Here is a 25,353-nt window from a genome sequence, read left to right as displayed (position 1 = left end):
GTTGCCCAAATTGGGAAGCGCTTTGCAAGATGTATGGTTTTTATGGGGATATGCCTGTCACCATGGATCTTGGTGATCCTGACATCGAGCAAGACAATATGGACATTTTGGTACGCTTCCAATTCTACCGCTATATGAGTTTCTCAAACATAGTTATTAACTAATTTATATTGTTTATTTCAAAATAGTTGACAGCTTATTTCCATTGACAACTTATTTTCATTCTTCAAACAATGTGCGGAAGATGGTAGACAAAACCCACTACACCGATGGCTCCGAATTAACTTATTAGGAGAAAAATCATCTGATCGCATTTTGTACTGACCTTGAGAATTACAATACCTATTATCATACTCCTCCAAATTATGGTCAATACGTGCTACTAGTGCACGTGTTGAACCACGGTAATTTCCATGGAGATACCCTGGTAAGATTTTTTACTATTACGACATCCGTGCATCATTGCTAACTATGAAGTTATTACTATGTTTTTCAACAGAAAATCCCGATGTATTGTGTGCCTCATTTGATGTATCAGAATGGTCGCCTTGATGCTTTGAACATACAGCCAGGTCATCGTACAAATCTCACCTGTCCATACCGGATTTCTAAAACCGGTGAACACATGGTAATCAAAGAATGGAAAAAATGTATGGACAGCCGTAAGGAGGTTCTTGGACGCAAAAGGAAGCGAAGCGCCAGAATTGGAGGCAGGATGATCTCCATTCTCCATAATGGAGAGTCACGGGCTATACTGTTTTATGCTATTTTACCTTAAAAAGGGTATTTAGGTCCTACCTAATACTGATGATCATGTGCTAAGAACAATTAAGTAGGGTTGGTTCGATGACTATGAGGATGATGATCGTATGACTTGTTATTAATAACGAGTAGAAGTTGTATGATGATGATTAGTAGGACTTGTTATTATGATGATGCATGATACGAGCAAGAAGAGTTATTATATATCAGTGGGTGAAATGAATATGGATTGGATTGAAGTGAAGGCAACATGTGGTGCATGTCGAAAGTAGTACTAATCCAAACTTGATCAAGTTAGGATTAGTATTACTTTCTACATGCACCACATGTTGCATTCACTTCAATCTAAGCCATGTTTAGGCATAGCAGTAGCGTTGGTAAACCAAGCATGGAGATAAGAGAGGGCACTTCTCTTTATTAGCTAGCTAACACCCTAAATTAACCCCCCAAAACCCCCTAAACCCATCCCCTTTAAAAAAACCTTAGCTCTTGCCAGCTGCTGACGCGTGGATGCCTTTTGGTCCCGGTTGGTAGGCCCTCCTGACTAGGCTCGCCGCAGCGGCCACGTGGAGGCCCATCTGTCCTGGTTGGTATAAGAACCGGGACTAAAGATATGGTGCTTTAGTAACGACCATTTAGTCCCGGTTTCTGAACCGGGACAAATGGGCCTCTTTCTGCTAGTGGTTGTTTCCTCATCACTTCCTCCTTGAAGGCATAGTCTATGGAGGTCACGTCCTAGCCTGAGGAGCTTCTGCTGCGTAGAGTTGTCCTATCGGCGCATGTTCACTACCAATGACCCGGGTGGTGTGCAACCTCTGGGCTAGAGTGGAAATCGGAGCAACGGCTCTGGATGTCGACATCATCGAAGGTGTTGGATTTGATCGCTTGGGTGGCAGAGTTATCAACTAGACTGGTGCACGACCTCGGGGGCGATGTGGAGGTCGGAGTGGAGACTCCATAATGTCAGTCTTGAGTGGAGGATGTCGACTCTTGTTGCTTGGGTGACGTAGTTACTTAGGGGGGGTTTGTTTCCGGGGACTTTTTGTGTAGGGACTAGAAAAAGTCTCTCTTAGAGACTTTTTTTACCAAACGGGAGGGACTTTTTAGGGACTAAACTAGGCATTTGAGACTAAATGAAGAAGACTCTCAAGGAGAGTCTTTTTAAGACTTTTCCAACAATGCCCTCCATACACCCATTGGCCCGCCACCCTATGATGTTGTTTGATTGTTATTTTTCTATATACTATGGGCAACATGATCATGTAATAACCTCTAGGAAGGGATTAGGAACTTTTTAGTCTCTGGAAACAAACAGGGAGGGACTTTTTAAGGACTAGGGACTTTTTAGTTAAGACTAGAAAAAGTCCTAAGACTAGAGAAACAAACACCACCTTAGTTTCGTATGTTTGAGCAGCCATTGGTGTAAAATCGTCTCAGATCCGTTGGTTCCTATACCGGTAGATACTATAATCACAGGGCGACAGACATAGATGATTGCATTGGGTGCACGTGAGACGAGGATTTATCCAGAAGATGAGGTAATACCGTACTCATGCATGTCTATACAGTATTGATTGTCTCTCGCGTGAGAGATGCGTCTGTTGTCTACCGACTTGAGAGGCCCCTAGCTCCTGTTATACACATCGTCGAGAGGTAGGGTTATACGGGTCCGAGTCGGTTTACATGGCTTATAGCCCAAGTAAAATACATATTTTGGAGCACAAGTAGATGTCACCTATAGTCGGCGGATTTCCGATCTGTTGGTGTACCTCCGCTACATGACCGTTAGCGGTGGTTTTGGATAGGTTGTTGTTTTTCTTGGCGCCTACTATGGTCGCCTGGGCGGCGGAGTTGTAGGCTCGACTGGTGTGCGTCCTTGAGGCTAGTGTAGACGCCGGAGCGGCTCCATCGAAAACCATCGTTGCGTTGTATGATGTCGTCACTGTCCACTTGAGTGGCAGAATTGTTGACTCATCCCGTGCGCAGCCTAAAACTAATGTATGTGTCGCAAATGTATTGGTTTTGGACCAAAGTTTCTTGTTGAAGTACTTCCTCTGTAAACTAATATAAAAGCGTTTAGATAACTAAAATAGTGATTTAAATGCACTTATATTAGTTTACGGATCATACCTTTTTCGTGTATATGAAATAGTGGACTTGACTAACTCAATTCTTAGGAAATCACGAATAAGATCATTTGTTCTTACCTCAACAAGGAAGCACCAGCCTTTTCTTTTTCTTCTTGTTCCCAATTCACTACTAAGCAAGTTCTAACAAATTAACTATTTGTGTGATAAATTCTTTAAGTTAACTTGCTATTTTCATGAGAAATAAAATTGACAAGTCGAATTTGAAGATTATTTTCTTCTTGCAAGAGATCCTAAAGCGTAAGCTAGTGATGCTTTCGGCTACTGGACTTTAGCCATCTAGGGTGTGGCACTCAACCGCTTCGCCTAGCAGCACAACGCTTGTATTGCTCCCCCACAACCCCGTTTTCACGGTTTAGGCTGCTCCCATTTCGCTCGCCGCTACTACGGGAATCGCTTTTGCTTTCTTTTCCTCTAGCTACTAAGATGTTTCAATTCGCCAGGTTGTCTCTTGCCTGCTCATGGATTCAGCAGGCAGTTTAAAAGGTTGACCTATTTGGGAATCTCCGGATCTATGCTTTAGTATCATTTTTTTCTTAATGAGCAAGCTACTGCCTATTTTAATATTGCATAGGCTAAGAAGTTCAGATTTGATTTCTTAATGAAAAATCAAGCTAATAATTCAAGAACACAAATTGGGATTGACTAGTTGTGAGTTGACTGAGAATATTTTTTAGGTTACTCGATTCGTTTTAAGCCCCCGAATGCGAAATGAATGGCTTGATCGCTTTCTTAGATTTTACCCACCGGCTGCTTCCTTCATGCGAAAATATGATTTTTAGGCGACTTACCAGTAGCTAAACAGAATGAAATTATGCTAGCTAGGAGATACAAGTCCTCTGAGTGGCGAGCTGGTCTCTAGTGAGGAACGCGCCATGGAAGCCGTAGGGCACGCGGCACGGCAGCGCCACCGTTGTCACCGCCTCCATGGTGACCGCGTCTAGCACGGCCAGCTCTGACGTGCTCGCCGCCTCATCGTGCACCATCACCACGACATGCCCCTCGTCTTCCCTCTCCTTACAGCCGGCCGCCGGCACGAACGACGCCTTGCCGCCGAACCACCCGGTGCCATACTGATGCACAGCAAGAGCCTCACCGGTCGCCAGGTCCACCTTGGCCACGCCCCGGCACCGCGGCCACGGCTCCGCGATGGCGAGGTACGCATACCGCGTCCGCCGCCCCAGCAGGGTCCGGTTCACAGTGCCGGCCTCCAAGCTCAGCCCCGAGGCGAGCTCACGCCGTCGAGACATCCCCGTACGGAGGTCCAGCCGGATCTCTGTCAGGGTGGCGCGCAAGTTCGTCGGGGCATCGGCGGCGGCTTCACAAAAGAGCGCGTCCGGCGGCGTCATGCAGGAGCAGATAATGACTACGGTGGCCGGGCCGTCGCCCGCATGGTCGGTCTCCTCCCATGCATTCCAGACGTGGAAGCAGAAGCAATCCGGCACGTCGAACCATCGCATCCTAGAGTCGTTCGAGTCATACCTACAGAATTAAAAATATATATGGTTGACACGTGTGAAGTGGCAGGTGACACGTGGACGAATGGAAAAATAAATTTTGATACCTGTCAGCATGCTTTGCTCTGCATGCAGGTGTCAGCCAGCTACTTTGCCTGCTCCCTCTCCATGCTTTCATCCGTGCTCTCATTTCATCCTACGGCTGTTTTTTTTTTCTTTCTAATCTAATCATCTCCCCTGATTTTAAGGGAATGGGATCAGGCCTTATTTTGTTTCAATTAAATCAAGCCACGTATGCGGGAGCACGGATAGGAGCACGCGCGGGGAGCAGGCAAGTCTCGTTCACTTTGCCTACGTACCGCAGGAGGAGGCCGAAGCGTGAGATCTTGCTGCCGTCGTGCACGAGTGGCGAGCGGCCACGTAGCATCTGGCCCATGTCGAACACCACCTGCTGGTCTGGGATCACGGCGAAGCTCTCGGTGATGGCGAAGTCGTGCACCATCGTCGGCTGCCGGAGTGCCACGTCCACGTCGCGGGACTTCTCGCCGGTGGCCGGGTCCACGCGGAAGTACCGCAGGTACGGCCTCCTCACGGGGTCGTAGCTCAGCGCGAAGAGCTCGCCCGTGGCCTGGTCGACCTTCGGGTGGGCGATCATTGATGAGCACAGCTGCCCAGCGAAGTCGAACCGGCCGACGGTGTGTAGGTCGCCACCGTCACCGACATGCACCTGGTACGGCAGGTCGTCTTCTGAGAGCGCGAGGAGGCGGCCGCCAAAGTAGACAAGCCCGGCGTTTGCGGAGCCGGCGCCTTTGCTGGAGTCGACGATGCCGGTGACCGCGCGGAGGCCGAAAAGAGCGAGCCGAGCGATACCCGCACCTCCATGGAGCTCGCCAATGGCCTTTGGGAACGCGCATCGCCCCAGCGCCTCCTCCTGAGCGAGCCGACTGGTGCGTGTGAACCGACACGTGTAAGATGCCCCCGACGGCGCCAAAGACGAAGATGACGGCAGTGACACCGCGTGGAGCATCCCGTCGCCGTCGAAGAGGTGGTGCCCTGCCGTCGGCGGGAGTAGTGGGTTCGCGCCGTTACGTACGTACACGCCGCCGAGCAGAGCTGGCGGGATCTCGCCGGTGACGCCCAGGTTCCGCAGCGGGGACGGCATCTCCTGCACGGGCGCGAAGTTGCCGGCGAGCTGCACAGCCGGGTCGACGCAGCTGGGTAGTTGCCTCCTCGCCTCGAGCGGGACGATCACGCGGTCCTCAAGGAGGTTCAGAGCTGTGGCAAAAAGGCCCTTTAAGGTGGTGGTGTTTAAGGTTGACGGCGGTTTGAGTGGTTGAAAGGGGAGCTGGAGAGCGTTCATGGTGGATGACGGTGGCGGCGGTAGTGTCGCCGGCGCCGGCGAGCGAAGAGGAGAGCAATGCGCCATGAGTTTGTGTGAAGATATGCGAGCTATTGTTGCTGCCCTACCGCTGAGTAGTCCATGTCCATTATAAAGCGCTGCACCATGCATGCATGCATGCAGGAGATGATGCTCTCGAACTGACACATGGCATATGTTGGATGCCTGAAGAGATTCTCAGCTACTTCCTCCCATCCACATACCGTAAAGAGTAATGCTACATCTACGTGAAAGTTGTGACAGGATTAACATTGCAGGCAACATGAACAGTGAAGACTGGTGATACGGGGAGGAAAGGGTCCACCCACCTGAAAATCAGGGGGAGAGCAAATTGTTAGGAAGCTTACGTAGAGATCTTTCGTAGTTGCCTGTAGGTCTAGGATTACTGGATCATAAAACTATGACGATAATCCTACGCTTGCGACTGTGAAGATTTTACCAACATGTTACGTGACCTTTCTAACTAAATGTTCTCCCCTCCTTTCCCTGAATTTCAGTGGGTGGGCCCCTTCATCACTCCACTTTCAATCATAATCCTTTAAATCAGCAAGCCCGTAAAACATCTATGTAACTTTTACTACGTCGGCATCTCTAAAGCGAACCTTGAAACCGCCGCATCCATCCAAACCGACATGTTCGGACACAGTTTGTCATCCAACACGGTACCACATCGGTTCACCGATACGTCCAGGCGTATGTTTTCTCGCAAATTGAAACCAAAATTGGGAGGGCTTTGCGAAAATCCAGACATTCACGAGACGAATCAATAACCACCATGTATCCTCTCTTTGTCCAGGCTGCTACTATTTTTATTTTATTTTATTTTTTTTCCTATTTAACGAAAGCCACTAACACGGCAGAAGGGTGTGCTGCTAATTAATATGGCATTTGATTAGGATTTGGCGAAAGCTATGGTAGCTAGCTTTACGATTTGGCGGAAGGTGTGCATAACACTAGCTAATTAGTAACTGGATGGTGCAAGCTAACTTATTTATAGGGCTGGAATTTGAGTCGAGTCGAGCCAGCTCGACTCGACTCGCTAAAACTCGTTTTGTTAACGAGCTAGCTCGACTCGACTCATTACTATAACAAGTTCAAATTCAAGATTGGCTCGACTCGTATAACTCGCGAGCTGGCTCGTTTACCTTGTTAAGCTCGTTAAATATATGCCTGTAAAACCTAAATTATGATAAAAATTAGTATGTATATATTAAACATATACATCACCAAACAGATGCAATTTTCTTGTCACAACAGCAAGGCAGCATGACCACAATATTCACACTTGTGACAAAAACATGTACGGAAACCAGAAGTACTTAAAAATCCACATAAAAGTCCACTATCACATTGTAGGTAGCTTAACTTAACAGTCGAAAATTCATCATCCAGTTTGCACAGCACGTAGGTATTTACAAACTGGATGGTGAAAGCTTTTCACGTAATCATGCGTTAGCAATTGGCGGAAGGTTACTTATTTAACGGAAGGATTTGGCAGAAGGTTGTGTGCTCCTGTTTTTTTTTTCAGTTAATAGAATGGACATTTTGGAAGGGTTTTGCTACACCTAGGTAATAACTAGTCCCTCCGCCCGGAAATACTCGTCGAAGTAATGGATGTATCTAGACGTATTTTAGTTCTAGATACATCTATTTTTATCAATTTCTCCGACAAGTATTTTCAGACGGAGGGAGTATTACGAAACTTAACTGATGTGGGCTGATTTGGTTGGAAGAAAAAGAAGCCAGACCCACCCCTGAAAATCAAGGGGGTGATTAGTTTATGGGGAAGGAGACTTACCTTTTTTTTTTTAGACAAGGAAGGAGACTTACCTAGCTTCACGTAACAAGCTATGTAGGTGTAGCATTTTTGATTTGGGAAATATGGTTGGATGACCGACTTTCACATCAATGTTCGAACGCCAGTCCACGAACGGATGCGGTGTATGATTCAAGGGTAAACGTCGGAGATGCCCTTACTCAAACCATGGAATGCCAAGCATCAGGCAATGCTACACTTACATAAAAATTGTTACGTACCTTACGTAATAACCAACATGGACAAGTAGGATTGAATGTAAGAGGATTGAGGGGCCCACCCCCCTAAAAATAGGGGGGTGGGATTATGGTTAAGAAGGTTACGTTACTTTACGTAGTTTCCTTCGTAGATGGAGCATTATCGGCACCCCTACCGGTGACCTACGTTACCTTTACGTGACCTTCCATTCTCTCCTCTAAATTTAGGGTATGTCTAGGACACATCTAGATGTGACAAAGTTATATCACATCTAACCTGATGTCCACTATGTTTGTGGTCTGTATTTTTTATCTCAGTTTTTTTTTTCGTTCCTTGTTGCTACGTTATTTGTGGGAGATTAGATGTGACATTTTTTAAAAAACATCTAGATGTGAATTAGACAAACTCCTAAATTTAACTTGTGGGTGCCCTAGCCTCTAATTCTAAACCAACTAATTAATTTGCTCCACATCTGCACATGATTAATTACATAGAAACTGCCTGTAGCTCCAGCATTACTCATGGAACAGCGCGATCGAGTACGTGCGTGCGTGCGCGCCGTATAACTAGGTAAGTCGATCGATCGCGATAGATTGATGGAAACGAACAAATTGATGGGAGGCGGCGGCACATGCACGTACGGGTGCCTTCGTGGGTCCTGCATGGCGCTGCCGCCATGCGTTCGCGGCAGCGGCCGCCGTGTGTCGCCGCCGGCGACAAGTGTCGATCGACGTAGCGAAACTAACTCCGACGGATGGCCGGGCGCGCCCAAGTTGCACATCGCGATATGCATGAACACATGTGCATGTATGGTCGCGATGGCTGGCCAAGGTCGATCGGGGTAATAAAGAAAGAAAGGAGCACATGGATTTGCATGCATGTCTACGGTCTATAGCTACGGCGGTGCCTGCACGCTGGACGGCACGCACTCTTTACGCCTCTTGGATGCGCTTTCCGGCCAAGAGGAGGGAGTGCCGATCGGCATGGAAGTCTGCGCGCCGGGGTAGTGGACATGGTAGACCGGCAGCAGCACCGGGAGGAGCCACGAGAAACCCTAGCCGAAGGGCCCTCTTGCTTTCCGTGGAAGAAAGAATATAGTCAAGTCTAGCTTGCTACCTATAGATCAGGACAATCGAGTCAAGTGTACATTTGGTGTCTTTTGTTTTTCAGATATGTGTATCCCATCCTCTACCGAGCTAGCTCCTGGTTTGCATGCTAGTAGACTAGTACTAGACATCATTCAAGTTTGATCCCTAAATAAGAGTATGGCCCAAACTTTTTGTTCTTCTTCATTAGTCTGGCACTTACTTTTCTTCGATGGGAAAAAATTCCATTTATTCATCACTGTCAAGATAGTTAGAGAACATCAGAAGTAATTACATCCAGATTCATAGACCACTTGATAACGACCACAAACACTGCAGTGAGTCAAAGGCGCGCCACCGCCATCACCCCTCTATCATCGGAGCCGGGCAAACATTGTTATAGTAGACAGTCGGGAAGTCATCATGTTAAGGCCCCGGAGGACCAGCGCACCAGAACAGCAACCACCGCCGATGAAAAGAAGCATAGATCGAAATGATCCAACTTGTAGACACACAAATATAGAGGAACAAAAACTGGATCCAAGCGGATCCACCGAAGACAAACGCCGACTGAATCCCACGAGATCCGCCAAAGACAAACACCGACCGAATCCCGTGAGATCCGTTGAATACAAACCTACACACGCCCTTCGACGATGCTAGAAGCACCACTGGGATGGGGGCTAGGCCGGGGGGCCTTATTCCATCTTCAGAAAGCCGTTGCCGCCTTGCCTTTCTAAGCATGACACAAACCCTACTAAAACTCAAAAAATACCTAAAAACTTGAGACAAACTTCCCACGTTGTTGTACCAAGTCCGGATCTAATATTGAACTCACTGTCGTCTAGGGCCATGCGAAAAAGTCGTCTTCTTTGGCAGACTAGACAAGTCAGTCCACCATAGAAGCTCACCACGCTGGAACCGTTCGATCATCGCCAGTTTCACCAATGGCGCCACCGATCCCGCCTAACAAAAACCACTCGATTTGTCATCTCCTTCTTCGATCGTACAAGCCCTCCAAGACCTCGCCAAGAAGCCGCACCTGGACCTGACCTCCCCGTTGACGCGCCCTATCAGCGGCGAGAGGGGGAGGTGGCTGAAGGCGGCTAGGGTTTTGTGATCGCCATAGCCCTCTCCCACGAAGTGTTACATGTGAGACTAGAGTTACTTTGCTTAGTAAAAAAATCCATCTGAGACTTATATTTTTAAAATTTCTCATTCAAAAATAAGTACGTCCTTCGTCCGACAAGGTAAGACGTTTTTGACACGGGACGGAGTAGCAGTTTTTAGAAAATATCGTACAGACCATAGGTGCGTTTTTGACACGGGACGGAGTAGCAGTTTTTAGAAAATATCGTACAGACCATAGGTGCATGCACTCGTACCTACCTGTCTATGTATGTTCGTGAGAAGTGTAGCAGTTTTTAGAAAATATCGTACAGACCATAGGTGCATGTATTCGTACCTACTCCTTCCGTCCGAAAATACTTGTCATCAACATGAACAAAAAGGGATATATGTAGAACTAAAATACATCTAGATACATCCCCTTTTATTTATTTTGATGACAAATATTTCCGGACGGAGAAAGTACCTGTCTATGTTTTTTTTTTTGAGAAACACCTGTCTATGTATGTTCATGAGAAGTGCGGTCCATCAGGTAGCCCTTAATATTCTTTTTGCAGGGAAAGCCCTTAAATACGGGCGTGCTACGCGTCCGTCGGCCGATCTTTTTAAAAGATCAGCCGGGTCGCGAGCCGTCGGATCGTATGCCATCGAGCGGCCGAGAGGCGTTCTTCACTTTCGCAATAGAGGTAATGTTTTAGAAACCTTTGCAACAGATGCTATGTTATAGAAATCTTTGCAACAAAGGTCATGTTGCAGAAAACTTTTGAAACATAGGTTGTGTTGCAGTTTTTTTTACCGTGTTCATCTTTTTGCAACTTAGATGATGTTGCGAAAGAAACTTTTGCAACATGGGTGATGTTGCAGAGATTTTGCAATGGAGATCATATTGTAGAAACGCCACCAGCCGTTGCCGATGTCGCAGCAGCATTAATTGTCGTCGTTCGTCGTCGCCATTTGCAACTCCCCAATCACAACTGCAACCGGGAGGTGTCCGGTGTTGACCGGGACTACATGGAGGAGGTCAGCGGGGCCATGCCATGCTCGGGCGCTCCGCTGCAGTCAACGGCCTGCGACGGCCGCCGGTAGTGGTGGAGGCGTACAACGGCCGGACGAACTACGCCACCTTGCGTGGTGCAGGCGACCTCACCATGCATGAGTTGTTGGCCACCCATGACTGAAACGAGAGACGATAGAGAGAGATTGGAGAGAAAAGGAGATCTTTTTTTTCGGGGCGAAAAATATTTACAAGAGAAATGAGTGACTAGTCTGAGATAAGGAAGAAAGTAGTGCGGTGCATGAGTCCATACGGGACACGCGTCGCGCGCTAGAGGCGGCTGGCGCCCAGTGCTAAATCGGCCAGGTGATCAGGATCATTTCCTCCAAAATTAATAACATTAGCGGACCAATGCTATGATGTCCATGTATACCAACATTCTCCGCGTAATTGACCTGACCACGTACGATCCACACAAAAAAAAGATAAACCTCTATGTACGATCCCACAAAAAAGAAGATAAAACCCCACCACAAAAACGTACGATCCTGAGACGGATCGATCGATGGGTGATATTGAGAACTCGCTCGCGGCTGCGGCGACGGAGGTGCCGAGCCGGCACGGCTTCTGGGCGTGGTAGGAGTGGTTCGTTCTCAACCAGCTCACCCTCTACAATCCTGACGACGACGACGACGACGCGGCCAACGGCGTCGTGAGTGCCGACGCCGACCAGGGCAGCAGGCGCAGATTCCTATGGGGGTCCACTCTGCTCGCAATCTTCGTCGTCCTCAGCACCGCATTACTCATGGCGTGCATCGAGCCGTCCACCGCCGGACCGGCGGTGTACCTTGCCTCGCGCATCGGCGTGTGCTCCTCCTCCTTCATCTGTGGCAGGCGGTTCGTTTGGACGACAGAAAGGTCCGGAGGATCATAGACTCGTTGATGTAAATCTATTCTAGCTACTTTCGTGCTCGGTTAGGTTGATCGTCCATGTATCATGTATGTGTGGTGTTGATGGTAGCAAAGGTCGTTCTATTTAATGATATGATATCTGGTAGGTTTAATGGGAGGGGTCCGTAAGTTGTTTCCGTATAAGCAGCCTGTAAGTGTAGCATTTTTTATACCAAAAGGCTTTAATTAATCAATAACGATGATTGCGTCAAAGTCGATCGATCGAAAGAAAGGAACAGTAGACCCCATGAACCGTAGAGGCCTACATTGCATCGGCGATCCCCTCTAAGATCACACGGCCATGTCGCCGATGAACCTCGGCGGTTCCCGGCGCGGCTGCGTCGTCTCCGCCGGGCCAAGTGGCGCCGTCACAAGGTCTCGAGCTACCCAAGGACACCACCTCTCACCTCCTGATCCGCCACTGCGCGTGCCTATGATGCCGATGCATCACCGACGTCGTAGAAGGCCGCGTGCTCGGATGTTTGGTGTTTGTCAACCACAAGTTGTCGCCATCTTGGAAACATCGGCATGGGCACCTCCACAGCCCCGATACCAACGTGTGGGCATGGGGATTCAAGGCGGTCGTGCTTGAAGATCATTAGGCTCTAAAGGTATTACCTCGCACGCTTGTGTTAAATCTACATCGCCTACTATTGGTGGTTGTCGCAGGGAGTACTCGTAGTGGATGGGAAGAAGATGACGATCCACTGTTCGTTGTGTGCATACGGTTTGCGGAACCGTGCACGTGATGACTATGAGCCGGACAATCGACGAATCGCAACAGCTCGGCAAGTGGGTGGGACGACACAAAATGACTTTGTTCTTGGTGGTGCTCTTTGAGCTCCGCATCTTGGATTCCGGAGTGAAAACCGTAGGTCTAGCCTTCATTGGTCGTAGATGGCAATGGCGGCTCTCTAGCTATTTCCTTATTGAAGGCATTGTCTGGAGGTCGGATCTCTCCGGGGTAAAAACTCAGGATCTTACTTTTGCGGTTAGACAGAGCGAGGACAACGTGTGTGCATCGTTACCTTCTTGGATGCATCGCTTTGGAGAACCCTTACGTACAGTACATGTGTCGTCAACGGCGATGGTCTGTTCGTGTTGCTGCGAGCCTCTGCTCGCTCCAGCAAGGTTTCTTTCTTTTTTTTTCCTTTTCGGCCGTGTACTTCCTTGATGTCTAGACTAGCTCTAGACATTTTGTTGCTGCGGAGGCTGGACAAATGTAGTATCTTCTTCATATTAATATACTTCCTTTATTGAAGAAAGAAGGAGGTGCTTGCCTGGTCTAAGAACGAGGCTCTACCGTGGACGACGTGCAGTAGTCAAATAGACTACACATAAATTAATAGGCTAGATAGAGATCATGAGAGGGGCGATCCGGGCGCCCGTGGCAGGTGTGGCCGAAGCGGCTGTGGCGCAGTGAACGAAGCACCATCATGCCTCAATGATGTAGTCATATTGGTGAACCTGGTTAACAAATCTTGATATCGTACTCGTGTTTGTGTGATTGCTTATCTTCAACAGATTTATGAATGATTCTAAAAGTGGTATAAAAATAGACCAGTAGGGGAGGAACTCTATGGCTTTTTTAATTAAGATAGAAGATGTGAGACACACGTTCAAACCCACGACATTGACCAAGATAGCCACATGATGGCCGGCTGGAATGCACAGCGCCGCTCCAACCATTGGGCTAAGTGATATCATGAGCAAGGTTTGATGTTCAAAATTTTTGTTTCAGTTGATCTGGTGGAATATTCGAGGTCAAGAAGAAACTGTCGTTGGTTGCGGCGTGATTCTCAAAGAGATCAGAAAAGAGCAATCATGAAGGAGCGGGCTTGTGCGCGGTCTAGGACTGGACTCGATCGACGGTGCCATTCGGGAGCGCACGCGAGCGTTACGTCTGCAACACATTCAATGGGTGCCAGTTTTAGATCAATCCAAGACGGCTAGGGCACATGCAGCATAATTCTAATTAGCCTCATGTTGCCACAATTACTGGTGAATTTATTTTTAGGCAAACTCGCAAGCTTTATTAATGTGTCACCATATTTACAGAGACTAATAAAAGGTCACCGTGCAGGCCTAACCAAACATGGCGGTTAGCCCCTAAAAAAATTTCTTTTTTTGAAAATAGCCCCTAATTCAAGTGTTTGCTTAGCGAGATTGTGGGCCTCGGAATTCCAGGTTCTAAACTCATGCTAAATAAACAAGAAATAGAATATTTAGTCAGAAAAATGCACAACTGAGCGAGCGAACCACCTCACATTGGGCAGGCCCGTTTAGCACTCATGTTGGTTTGAGTTCCTGACCGCTTCAAGCCCAGTTTTACTTGTTTTCATTGGTTTCTTTTTACTTTCTTCTTTTTCAAAAGTTTCCTTTACAAAAAGTGTCTTGGAATATTAAAAAAAGATAAGAATCTCAAAAAATATTCGTATATTCAAAAAAATCATCAAATTACGAAAATATAGTTTTTTCATATATAGTTTTTCAAAATTTCAAAACAAATATTTTTTTAATTTGTTCAGAAGTTCAGTAAATGTTCCTATTTTTTAATATATTCTGAGATGTACAAAAATACTAGTGTTTCTAAAATTTTACCGGATTTAAGTAAAAATTTGCTTTCAAAATTTGTTCACAAATTCCAAAATGTTTGTGAATTCAAAAAATATTCGGAATTTAAAAGAAATCCTGCTTTAAAATTTCTAAAATAATTGGGAATTTTTGAAAAGTAAGTCATTTTATTACAAAACAAATGTTTGCGGTCTTAAAAACTTTTGGAATTTTCAATAAAAGTTCATGTTTTTAAAAAATAATCACTTTATAAACGAAATGTATTTTAAAAAATAAACTTTGAAATATCTGATGGAAATCATGGCTACAGTGATCGTCTTGCAACAAGTTTTGGTTCACAACAGTATGTTGTTTTACTACAATTTATCGCTTCCTTGAATGGGCCAGCCCTGTAGATAGCGCGCATGTGCGACATGGCATCTGCTTGACCAGGAGGGGCTATGTGCCACTTACTGTGAGGCATATGGCTGCCACACCTATAGAGTGCCGGTGGTGGGCCGGCCCTGTAAGACGTGGCTCCATAGATTGATGTTGCTAACATCACTCTTTTGATTTTCCTTTTTGTACATTTCTTTATAAGTAAATGCATGTATTACAAAAACTTAAATTAACTTGCTCCCTCCAATTCATATCAATTGAAGCTGCTTTAGTACAATTTTGTACTAAAGTCATACTAAAGCAGCGTCAATTAATATGGATCGGAGGGAGTGAGAAATTTTGAAAACATCAATTTGAAAAATATTAGTATAGTGAAACGTAATATTTTTAGCCTAGTTTTTGGATAATGTTGATAAGTTTCAAAGAATGTTTGGGACAATAAACAAATGTTCATGTGTTTCAAAAATATGTATGCAAACTTTTAAAAAATGGGTATAGAATGTAAAACAATGTTTGAGTTACGTAAAAAAAAATCCTCCGTACCATTGGGAAAATGTACGTGACATTTAGGAAAATATTCCCGTGTCTGAAAAAAATAATGACATTTCTTCATATGTTATAGTCAATGTAAATATATGTCCACATAGGTTAAAAAATGTACATTGCATTTAAAAAATCATGTGTTTCCATAAAAATTCCGTGACATTTTCAAAAATATTATAAAATGTTAAAAAATATTTTTATTCTTTTAATAAAAATTATTTCCATTAAAAATATACAGCATGTATTTGGAAAGTATTATTGCGTATTCGAAAAAATGTTCAAGACATGTATTTCTTTTAAAGTGTATATCATATATTTGAGAAATGTCCAATATGTAGCAAGAAAAATCGCGTTTACTCTAAAAATGTACAATGTGTACTTAGCAAAAGTAGACATGTATTAAGAAAAGAAACTAATATAAACCGACAAATAAACAAGAAGAAAAGCAAAAAACATCAAACCAAACCTAAAAAGAAACAAAAGAAAACCAAAGTATAACAAAGAAAGGAAGAAACCCGATAAAATCAATTGAGGAAACAAAGAACACTGAGAAAAAAACATAAAAAAGAGTTGATCCGTGGAGGATCTTGTCGCTACTGCACAGGGAATTGATTCAATCTACTCAACACAAGTTTTCCAGGCTTACATTCTTGCATCTTTGCTTGATTGGAGGTTTTTTTTTTGTTCTGCTAGTACAGTGAAAGACAGGGCCGTACCTTTCGGGGCCCGGTGCAAAATCAAAATTAGGCCCTATTTTAAAAATATATATTAAAATATTTTGGATAAGTTATTGCGATGCTACAGATTTTTTCAGCGAATTCACATTTTATATTAAAATGTAAATCTACCCAAAAAGAAAATATTAATGAAGTAGTAGAACGAACAAAAATGATGGGAGTAGAAACTAATTAGAGGGGTGAAATGTTGGAGACCATGAATGGCAGCACATGGGATCGGATCACTCTACTAAGAACCATGTAGTGAATGAGAGACAAAAATACACACACAAACACACACACGGACGTGAGGTTGGCCTGAATTTTAGGGCGAGTCCTTTTCATATAATTCTATCTTAAAAGCTCATTAGTATGTCTGATTTTGGGGCCCCTGGAATTTGGAGGCCCTGTGCAACCGCTCCGGTTGCACATGCCAAGATACGGGCCTGGTGAAAGATCGACCGACGAACGACTCACCATCTAGTCGAGTCCTCATCAGAGGGGGTTAGATCGAGGGAGGGAGGGAGGGGGAGAGAGATCTTGCGGGTATGCATCGGTAGGACAACCACGTTCTGAAAAATAAATGGGACGTAGTGGTAAGTCACCATTGCGTTTGTTCTCAATCTATCAGACGCCATAACTTTCATGCCGAACTTGTTGTAAAAATGTTCTTCGATAAATATGCCTTTAGCTCTTGATATTTTAGTATGGTTGTATATTTATCCATTCACATATCATTCCAAGAAACATTTTTAGTTTTTTTTTTTGAAAGCGAGAAACATTTTTAGTTGGGAGAAGAAAGAAAGGAAAAGAAAGTGGAGAGCGCTTTATAGCGGTAGAAAAAAAGTTGCCAATGTAGCATGTTGCAACGCAGGGGCGTTCTACTAGTCAATCTAAGTGGTCTTTCGCCGGCGGTTTAAATATTAAGTGTATATTTTTATTGTTTCATTTGGATTAAGTTTTTTTTAAAAGGTCAATTCTAAAATGTGTTGGTCGGCACCTATGTGCCCGGAGCATAAAAAGACATCAGCGTCCGTCTATTCGAGCCAATCGAACAAAAACCGATAAAATCCGTGTCCATTTGGGCCGCCGCGTTGGAGTTGGCCTTACAGCTTGATGGTTGTCCGAACTGCTGCACACATGTGGTGTGGATACAACTAAGCCATCAATTCCAATCCGACGGTGACGCGCTCATGGTTGTCCGAACTGGTGCACACATGTGGTGTGGATACAACTAAGACAAAATCCGACGGTGACGCAACGCTGTGATTAAACGTGGATTAAAGTTGTTCTTAGGTGCGTATTATCAATGTCCGTGAGAAATCCAACACAGGCCAGGCCGGGACGTGTACGTTCATGGCATTAGGTTACTCGGTTTCAGAGACCGACACCGACACGAAAAAGGGTTACTCAACTTCAACTCAAATAAGCCATCGGTCGAGTTGCCAACATTATATACTCAACAACATACAATAATCAGAGACAACAAACCACAGATCGATCGATCGATCGATGATGGCTGATATTGAGAAGGGATCAGAGGACGCCGCCGCCACCAACGACCTCAGGAGTGCGTACGCCGAGCTGTGCAGCAGGAAGAGATTCCTATGGTGGCTGACTCTGCTCGAAGTCGTCTTCGTCTTCGGCGTCGCGGCGCTCATGGCGTGCATCGAGCCGTCCACCGCCGGACCCAAGGTGTACCTCGCCTCGCGCGTCGTCGGGTATGCCGGCCAGGCCGTAGGCGTGTGCTGGGGAATCTTCCTCGTCTACCAATGGACCGAGTTTGCTAAAGAGTACAAGAGGATCCTAGACTCTGTGAAGTAAATATGTGTTCTAGAAGGAGTACATAGTACTTTCATGTTGATCGTGTTGATCACGCATGTACGTGTGGTGTGGTGTTGATCGTTATTTTTGATCATGCATGTACTATTCTGTCGTCTGTTCACCTACTCCCTCCAGATGGGTTTATACTCAAGCATGGGTTTTAGGTCTTCGATTTTGACCAATAAAACATGTACAATATGTCACAAAAATTATATGGTTAGAAACTGCATTTAACATCCTAAATAAAACTACATTGAACAAAGAATCTAATGTATATTTTCTATACAATATAATCAATATTTTCCTAGTCCAAATGAAGACTTGAAAACCCGTGCCCGACTTATAAACCCATCCGGAAGGAGTAGCTTGGAGTAGTGATTGTTTTACTACGCCTCGTCCCGAAAGAAATAAAGTAGTGTACACTCGACCAAGTAGGCCGAAGATTTGATTATCTTCTCATGTGTTGGCCAAATGATACAGCATAGGATGGGTTGCGAGATGCACTATAAACTTGGAGAAACACCTTTGGGATGATCGGCGCTTTGCTGTTCTTCTTCCTCTAAGCCTCCCATTGCTCTTTTCCCTTACAACCTCTCTCCGCATCCTTCTTTGATAGTTTTGGCCTCTGACGTACACCAGCTATATTCTCTAGTCGAATGGCGACCATGTGGAGTTGTCAATTTTGGTTATTCCTCCCAGCCAACGAGTTAGTTGGAAGGCAGTTCGACCCTAACCAGGTGTCCACATCTCCATCTTTCGGCTACTCGCGGGTATGGCATCGTGGCGATTCTTTTGCCGCAAATGGTTTCGTCCTAAGCGGCATCTGGATCGGTTTTGTGCTAGTGTCTTTGAATATGATTGAATTGCGATACAGGTTTGTGATCTAGGGTGCCATCTGTAATGTGTATGGGCTAGTTTGTAGTTTTTAGTTTTTGTTGTGTCCTTTTGCAAAAGGGGTTATACTGTTTTTGGTATTGATGCAATCTAGATCCTTTTGGACCCTTCCCTTACATTCAAAAAATAAATTTATGGTTCACTACATGGGTGTTTGTGTAGCGGCGCGCACATAACTACATTTGCCTTAGGACTCTCTATCAAAGGCAATATTTTCTCCGAAAACTCAAACAGTTTTGTTGGTTCATCATTCAAAATATCTTTTGTTGGTTGCGGACTTGCACTACGGTTGCTTGTACTCCTTCCGTTCCTAAATATTTGTCTTTTTAGAGATTTCAAATGGACTGTCACATACAGATGTATATAGACATATTTTAAAATGTAGATTCACTCATTTTGCTTTGTATGTAGTCACTCGGTGAAATTTCTAAAAAGACAAATATTTAGAAACGAAAGGAGTAATAGATAGAGTTATGCATGCATACTCATCAATTATGTGACGGTTGTTCCATACTACTATTGGGGATTGGGAATGGACATTTTAGCGTCCTGAGTCCAGTGGAGGAGTCTACACCGCTCCTACCTTCCTTTGAACGGGGATCATCACAAGCTCAAAATCTTCCAAGTTATGCCTCTCCTCTGCCGTCAATACCCCAATCTTCCCTACCATGAAATGTCTCTAGCTCGCCTACAACTTGGGTGCCCTCCTCCATTGGGACTTCTCAGTTGTGATAGCTCAGGCACGTCGTCGCTTTGGAACACATGTTCATCTCTCTCTCTCTTTCCCTCTCGTCCTTATACTTTACCTCTCTTGCTCTCTCGAGGAGGATTCAATGGGTAGTGCGATATTGCCTTGGAGGTGATCGATGTGATTTCAAATACATTTATGGCTGACGTAAGGCATTTTCGATTATCCAACACTATGGTTTAGGACCGCCGGACTATAACTTTGACGACATATATATATAGCTCACCTCGGGCCTCGACTCATCTTGACAATGGATATACTTGGAACAAGAAGCACTTGACTAACGGCATGACGCTAAACTAGGACACACACGCATCCACGGCCAGCCGATCGACTGAGGTAGTACATGGGTTGTGATCCATCCTAGTAGAAAAACCGTTGGTGCCGATGCCTCAAATTTGGACAGGCATGCCACCATCTTAATGATAGCAACGCTCGATAATATCGTACCTATGGAATCATCAGACAAAGCGATGGCAACGGGACGGGAGACTGGGCGGGCGACCGTGCGCCCGACCGCGGTGGTGCCGTCCATAACCGGTGATCGCCAGCGAGTCGGCGGGCGTTTTTGGGCTCTCGCCGAATCCGACGAGGAGGAAGCGGACGACGATGGGGATGCATCGCCGGTGGAGTCGCCGCCATCTCCCACTCCTTCGGATCTTATTTGCGAATTTTTCCATTCAGGTTATAGCGAAGATGCGGTGGAGTCGCCGCCATCTCCCACTCCTTCGGATCTTATTTGCGAATTTTTCCATTCAGGTTATAGCGAAGATGAGGTGACCACTATGATCGATCGGGTTCTGCCGCTGGAAGATCCGGCACGTATCGGTCTACACACGGGCGAGAAGATCGAGATGATCCGGCGAATTGTTCATCGCAAGACGGCGGCGGCGGCGATACGGCCTTGGAAAGGTCCTATACCTAAGGTGAGTCTCCCAAACCTTACGTTATTCGATATGATTCAACCGGAGTCTTGGGTTACCGTGAAGAAGCGAAAGAATGCGAGGCGGATCGCCGCTCGTCAGGCGCCGGCGGCGTCCATGATGGCCGCGTCGGTGGCCGAGATCTCGAAGGCGAGAGCGCTTCATTTGAATCAGCTCTTGGGGTCGGCTGGGCCGGTTCGGATGGATTCGGGTCCGCGAAGAGTTGGGCCGAGGTCAGGTGGGTATGAGGCCCACGCTGTACCAGGCCGACCTTCTGCCCATAGCGATACCACATGCACGTACGAGGGCGATCGAGTTTCGCTCTGTACTGCGCCGTCTCTCGCTGGTTCTAGGGTTCGCAAGCTCGGGAAGAGAGGATTCCCGGTATGTGGCGCCGGGCGGGCAAGGAGGATCCGGCCGCTCTCTGAGATGGCAGGCCATGGGGCTGCGCCGCCGCCTCCCGTGAAAACCAATTCAGGTTCAGCAGGAAGGAGTGGGCCGGCTCCGCCGCCGGGGGCAGGTGTTGGGCGAGGAGCCCCGGCGCCGCCCGGTCAGAGGCCGCCGGCGGGGGGAGGAGTTGTGCCGGCTCATCTGGGCCGGGGCGCTGGCTACCAGGGTGTCCGGCCATCGGGGCAGCTGCCCCCTGTTGCAGGGCGGGGCGGGCTGAGGCCGCCAGCGCCGGGAGGGGCGCCCGTTGCTCAGCCAGTAGCGGGACGTGCTGGCCCCCGGCCGCCTGCGCCGGGCGTGCCTGCTGTGGCTCCGGTTGGTCGTGGCGGTACTGCACTTGGGGTGGTGCAGAAGCCGGCGGGCGGTCCGTCTCGTGCCGCACCGCCGCCCCACTACGTCGCAAGACCGGCTCAGAACCGCGCGGGTTCGATGCTCACGACAGAATTCTAGCAACAGAGAGCCCAATGATCCGCCTCGAGGCCAGTGGGGGGATGACGGGTATGATGCATATGGTGATGGACGGCATCGAGGTTCCTCCTCCTCGGGAGGAGGTCGTGGATATGCCTGGCAGAGTGACGGTTCTGCTGAGAGACCGTTTCGCGGCCCTGCAGGTGGTTTTGTCGAGGGGGCCTCCGGCCCGGATCACCGCCAGAGAGGAGGCTTTCGTGGCCATCGTGGTGGTCGGGGTGGGGGCCGTGCGAGATATCGCCGACCGCCTCCGCCCAGGGCAGTTGATCATGCGGCGTCTGCACTGGAGACCGGCCATACTTCCACAGAGCTTCCTTCCCAGGCGATGGAGGTGGTGAATGCCTTGGCCAGTGTTGAGGTTCCTGAGGCTGGGACGGTGGCTGAGGTTACTGGCAGGTCTAATGCCGAGAGGGCGTCCAAATATGCGCGTAAGAAGGAAAGGATGCTTTGTTACCGTTGTGGTGAGAAGGGCCACTTCATTGCTGAGTGCATGGCCGAGCTGTGTGAGTCATGTGGCAAGCCTGCACATGACTCGGGGGAGTGCCCGTTGTTGTGTGACATGCCTCCGTCGCTGACTATGTATGGAGTCTATTGTGCTGAGCTCATGTTTTTTGAGTCCCCGGCTACGAGAGAGGTCCCGGAGGAGACCCTGAGCTTGACCACCGGGATTGTGAAAGCGGCCCAGGGAGAGGTGACTGAGGCTCAGATTGTGAGGAGGCTTCAGGAGCTGGCTCCCGGGGATTTTCGATGGGAGTTGGTGCTTCTCGAGGACAATGTTTTCAAGGTTGATTTCCCAACTGTGGATGATTTGCAGAGATTGCTGAGCTTTGGCTTGTGTAGAGTCCCCGGTACTAAGTGTATCCTGGAGTTTCACGAGTGGAAGCAGGTAGAGCCTAAGGGAAAGCCGCTTATGCAGGTCTGGTTGCGGTTTTTAGGGGCTCCATCTAAGCCTCTGCAGGATGCTCGAGTGGTGGCTAGTATGGGTATTATGGTTGGGAAGACAGAAAGAGTGGATATGGCTTTTACACGTGCCCATGGGGTGGCCCGGCTTTTAGTGAGTGTTCTGGATATTGAGTTCGTGCCTGATAAGGTCAACTGGACCTATAGGGGAGAGCTGTTCCCGCTAGAGATCGAGTTTGAGGACACTGATCTATTTGCTGATGCGGTTAATGGAAACGATGTTGACATGCAAGACAGTGACGACAATGCGGGGGCCAAGGGGGCACCGTCTGATGAGCCCACGCGAGAGGGGTCTAACGGTTCTCACCCAGCTACTCAGTTGCCTGGGGATGGGACCGGGGTTGAGCCCGCAGCATCTCCAGTGGTGCCCATGACTACACTGCGTTTTGGGTCTTTTGAGTCAGCCTCGGCACCTCCCAGACTCTGGAGTGACCGGGTAGATTCTGGTGATATTTTTGAGCGCACGCTCCCTCTGTTGGAGTTTGAGGGGGATGCTGGATCTTTTGCTAGACGGTCGGCAAGGACTTTGGTTGGAGCTGCGAAGGGGAGGCCGGAGGGTGCTTCTCTTGTCCTAGCGTCTCACGTGGATGCGACTCCGGTGTCGGCGACTGCGGGCGAGGTGGGGCGTGGGGAGGGGGTTCGGGGCAGGTGGCCTCGCCTTCTCCCCTTCCTATCCCGATCCCGATGGCGTCGGTGACGCCGGCCCCGAGGGGGTCGGCCTGTGCTGGGAGAGGGATCCCGAGGCAGGCAGCCTCGGCTCCTACTACTCCGGTGGTGGCGGCGATACCCGCGACAGCAGCTGCGTTGGGGGGGGGGGCTGGGGCAGGAGGCCCTGGCTCCTCCTTCTTCCCCGACGATCAGGAGGACCGTCTCTCCTTCGCCGACGGCTCATCCGTTTGAGGAGGGCGCAGGCAGGCGGCCCCCGTCATCCCCTCTTCGCTCGTTCCCATGGCCGGGGTCCCCAGTGTGGGGCACTTGTCTGAGGGGCTCGGGAGCCCGCAGCCGCCTTCTCTGGTAACCTCGGTTGACTCTTTGAGGGACTCAGTGCCAGGTTTTACTAGGGAGGAGGTTGTCGCATTTGGCGGGATCCCGGACCCTGTCTCGACGGGGAGACGGGTGAGTGCTCGCATCCACGACCTCTCGGAGATGGATGATATGCAGCAGCGGTGCGCTATGAGGGCGGCCAAGCTTCAGGAGGCTGCATCATCTTCTGGTATGTCCGTCAACATATCTAATTCCTTATTGCATTTTTCTAATGAGGAGATTATAAATAATGCAAACCAATTAGGAGTTTCACTAGGTGCCACGGATAGTGAGATTACCATTTCGATGAATGATCTATTAGATTTGGAGGCGGAACGTGCCTTAGAGACTATTCGTAATCTTGCAGCGGTTAAACCAATGAATGATGATGAGATTGATGCGTTAGGGGTTAGAGTGCTCGATAATCTGTGTGCGGATCTAGCACCCCCCAATCATGACTCTGAGGAAGATGATGTACCCCTAGAGAATGATGCTAGTAGTATAAGTGAACCCGGTTATGAGGACCGGGCGACAGAGCCTAGTAAACCAAAGCGTAAGTGGAAACGGAAGATCTATCCCGATTCCGCAGTTCGTAGGAGTGCTAGGATTTGAACCACTAAAAAATTCCATGATGAAATATGAGAGGAATTTTTTGGAATAGCAGAGGTCTGAAGGACTTGGCTAAAAGAAGGTTCCTTGCCAAGACATCTTTAGAGCAGCGGTTAGATTTCATTGCTCTATCGGAAACTGGTAGAGACAACTTTGCGCCCCAGTTTCTTTCTTCTCTTGTGGGTGGTATTGATTTCGATTGGCATTGCCTCCCTCCGCGAGGAAGATCGGGTGGTATCTTACTCGGTGTGAGATGCGATTCGCTTGAAGTCCGAAGTGTAGTGATGGGCGACTTTGCGGTGAAGTTTCGAGTCAGGTCTAAGATAGATGGTTTTAATTGGGCTTTGGTGGCGGTTTATGGTGCCGCACAGCCCGAGCTTAAACCGGAGTTTCTGGCGGACCTTGTTCGAATCTGTGGGTCAGAACTGAAGGAAATATGCCCTAGAGGCAATAATAAAGTTATTATTTATTTCCTTATATCATGATAAATGTTTATTATTCATGCTAGAATTGTATTAACCGGAAACATAATACATGTGTGAATACATAGACAAACAGAGTGTCACTAGTATGCCTCTACTTGACTAGCTCGTTAATCAAAGATGGTTATGTTTCCTAACCATGAACAAAGAGTTGTTATTTGATTAATGGGATCACATCATTAGTTGAATGATCTGATTGACATGACCCATTCCATTAGCTTAGCACCCGATCGTTTAGTATGTTGCTATTGCTTTCTTCATGACTTATACATGTTCCTATGACTATGAGATTATGCAACTCCCGTTTGCCGGAGGAACACTTTGTGTGCTACCAAACGTCACAACGTAACTGGGTGATTATAAAGGTACTCTACAGGTGTCTCCAAAGGTAGATGTTGGGTTGGCGTATTTCGAGATTAGGTTTTGTCACTCTGATTGTCGGAGAGGTATCTCTGGGCCCTCTCGGTAATGCACATCACATAAGCCTTGCAAGCATTGCAACTAATGAGTTAGTTGTGAGATGATGTATTACGGAACGAGTCAAGAGACTTGCCGGTGACGAGATTGAACTAGGTATTGAGATACCGACGATCGAATCTCGGGCAAGTAACATACCGATGACAAAGGGAACAACGTATGTTGTTATGCGGTCTGACCGATAAAGATCTTCGTAGAATATGTAGGAACCAATATGAGCATCCAGGTTCCGCTATTGGTTATTGACCAGAGACGTGTCTCGGTCATGTCTACATTGTTCTCGAACCGTAGGGTCCGCACGCTTAACGTTACGATGACAATTTCATTATGAGTTTATGTATTTTGATGTA

General features: G+C 47.3%; 2 protein-coding genes and 1 pseudogene across 2 annotated transcripts; 2 read left to right on the top strand and 1 right to left on the bottom strand.

Annotated features, from left to right (window-relative positions):
* Positions 1–3,730: 3,730 nt before the first annotated feature.
* On the bottom strand, positions 3,731–5,831 carry LOC147982764 (9-cis-epoxycarotenoid dioxygenase NCED5, chloroplastic-like). Its single transcript, XM_087542678.1, has 2 exons — positions 4,726–5,831; positions 3,731–4,391 (listed from the first exon to the last, which is right to left on the bottom strand). The coding sequence occupies exons 1-2, from the start codon at positions 5,790–5,792 to the stop codon at positions 3,731–3,733; spliced, it is 1,728 nt and encodes a 575-aa protein (XP_087398804.1). The 5' UTR covers positions 5,793–5,831.
* Positions 5,832–17,663: 11,832 nt separating this feature from the next.
* On the top strand, positions 17,664–17,972 carry LOC147982763 (uncharacterized). Its single transcript, XM_087542677.1, has one exon. It carries the CDS (start codon positions 17,664–17,666, stop codon positions 17,970–17,972), a length of 309 nt encoding a protein of 102 aa, XP_087398803.1.
* Positions 17,973–20,087: 2,115 nt separating this feature from the next.
* LOC147982762 (uncharacterized) lies at positions 20,088–23,430 on the top strand (annotated as a pseudogene).
* Positions 23,431–25,353: the final 1,923 nt, after the last annotated feature.

The sequence above is a fragment of the Triticum urartu genome, chromosome 2A, assembly GCF_056163025.1.
Source record: "Triticum urartu cultivar PI428250 chromosome 2A, HENAU_Tu73, whole genome shotgun sequence".
NCBI lineage: Eukaryota > Viridiplantae > Streptophyta > Magnoliopsida > Poales > Poaceae > Triticum > Triticum urartu.
Note: the sequence above shows the minus strand (reverse complement) of the source record. Positions and strands in the feature narration are given on the sequence as shown.

Coding starts and splice junctions, on each gene's coding strand:
- LOC147982764 (XM_087542678.1), bottom strand. CDS start 5,792: ATGGCGCATTGCTCTCCTCTTCGCTCGCCGGCGCCGGCGACACTACCG. Junction 4,392..4,725: donor CGCTTCGGCCTCCTCCTGCG/GTACGTAGGCAA, acceptor TTAATTCTGTAG/GTATGACTCGAACGACTCTA.
- LOC147982763 (XM_087542677.1), top strand. CDS start 17,664: ATGGCTGATATTGAGAAGGGATCAGAGGACGCCGCCGCCACCAACGAC.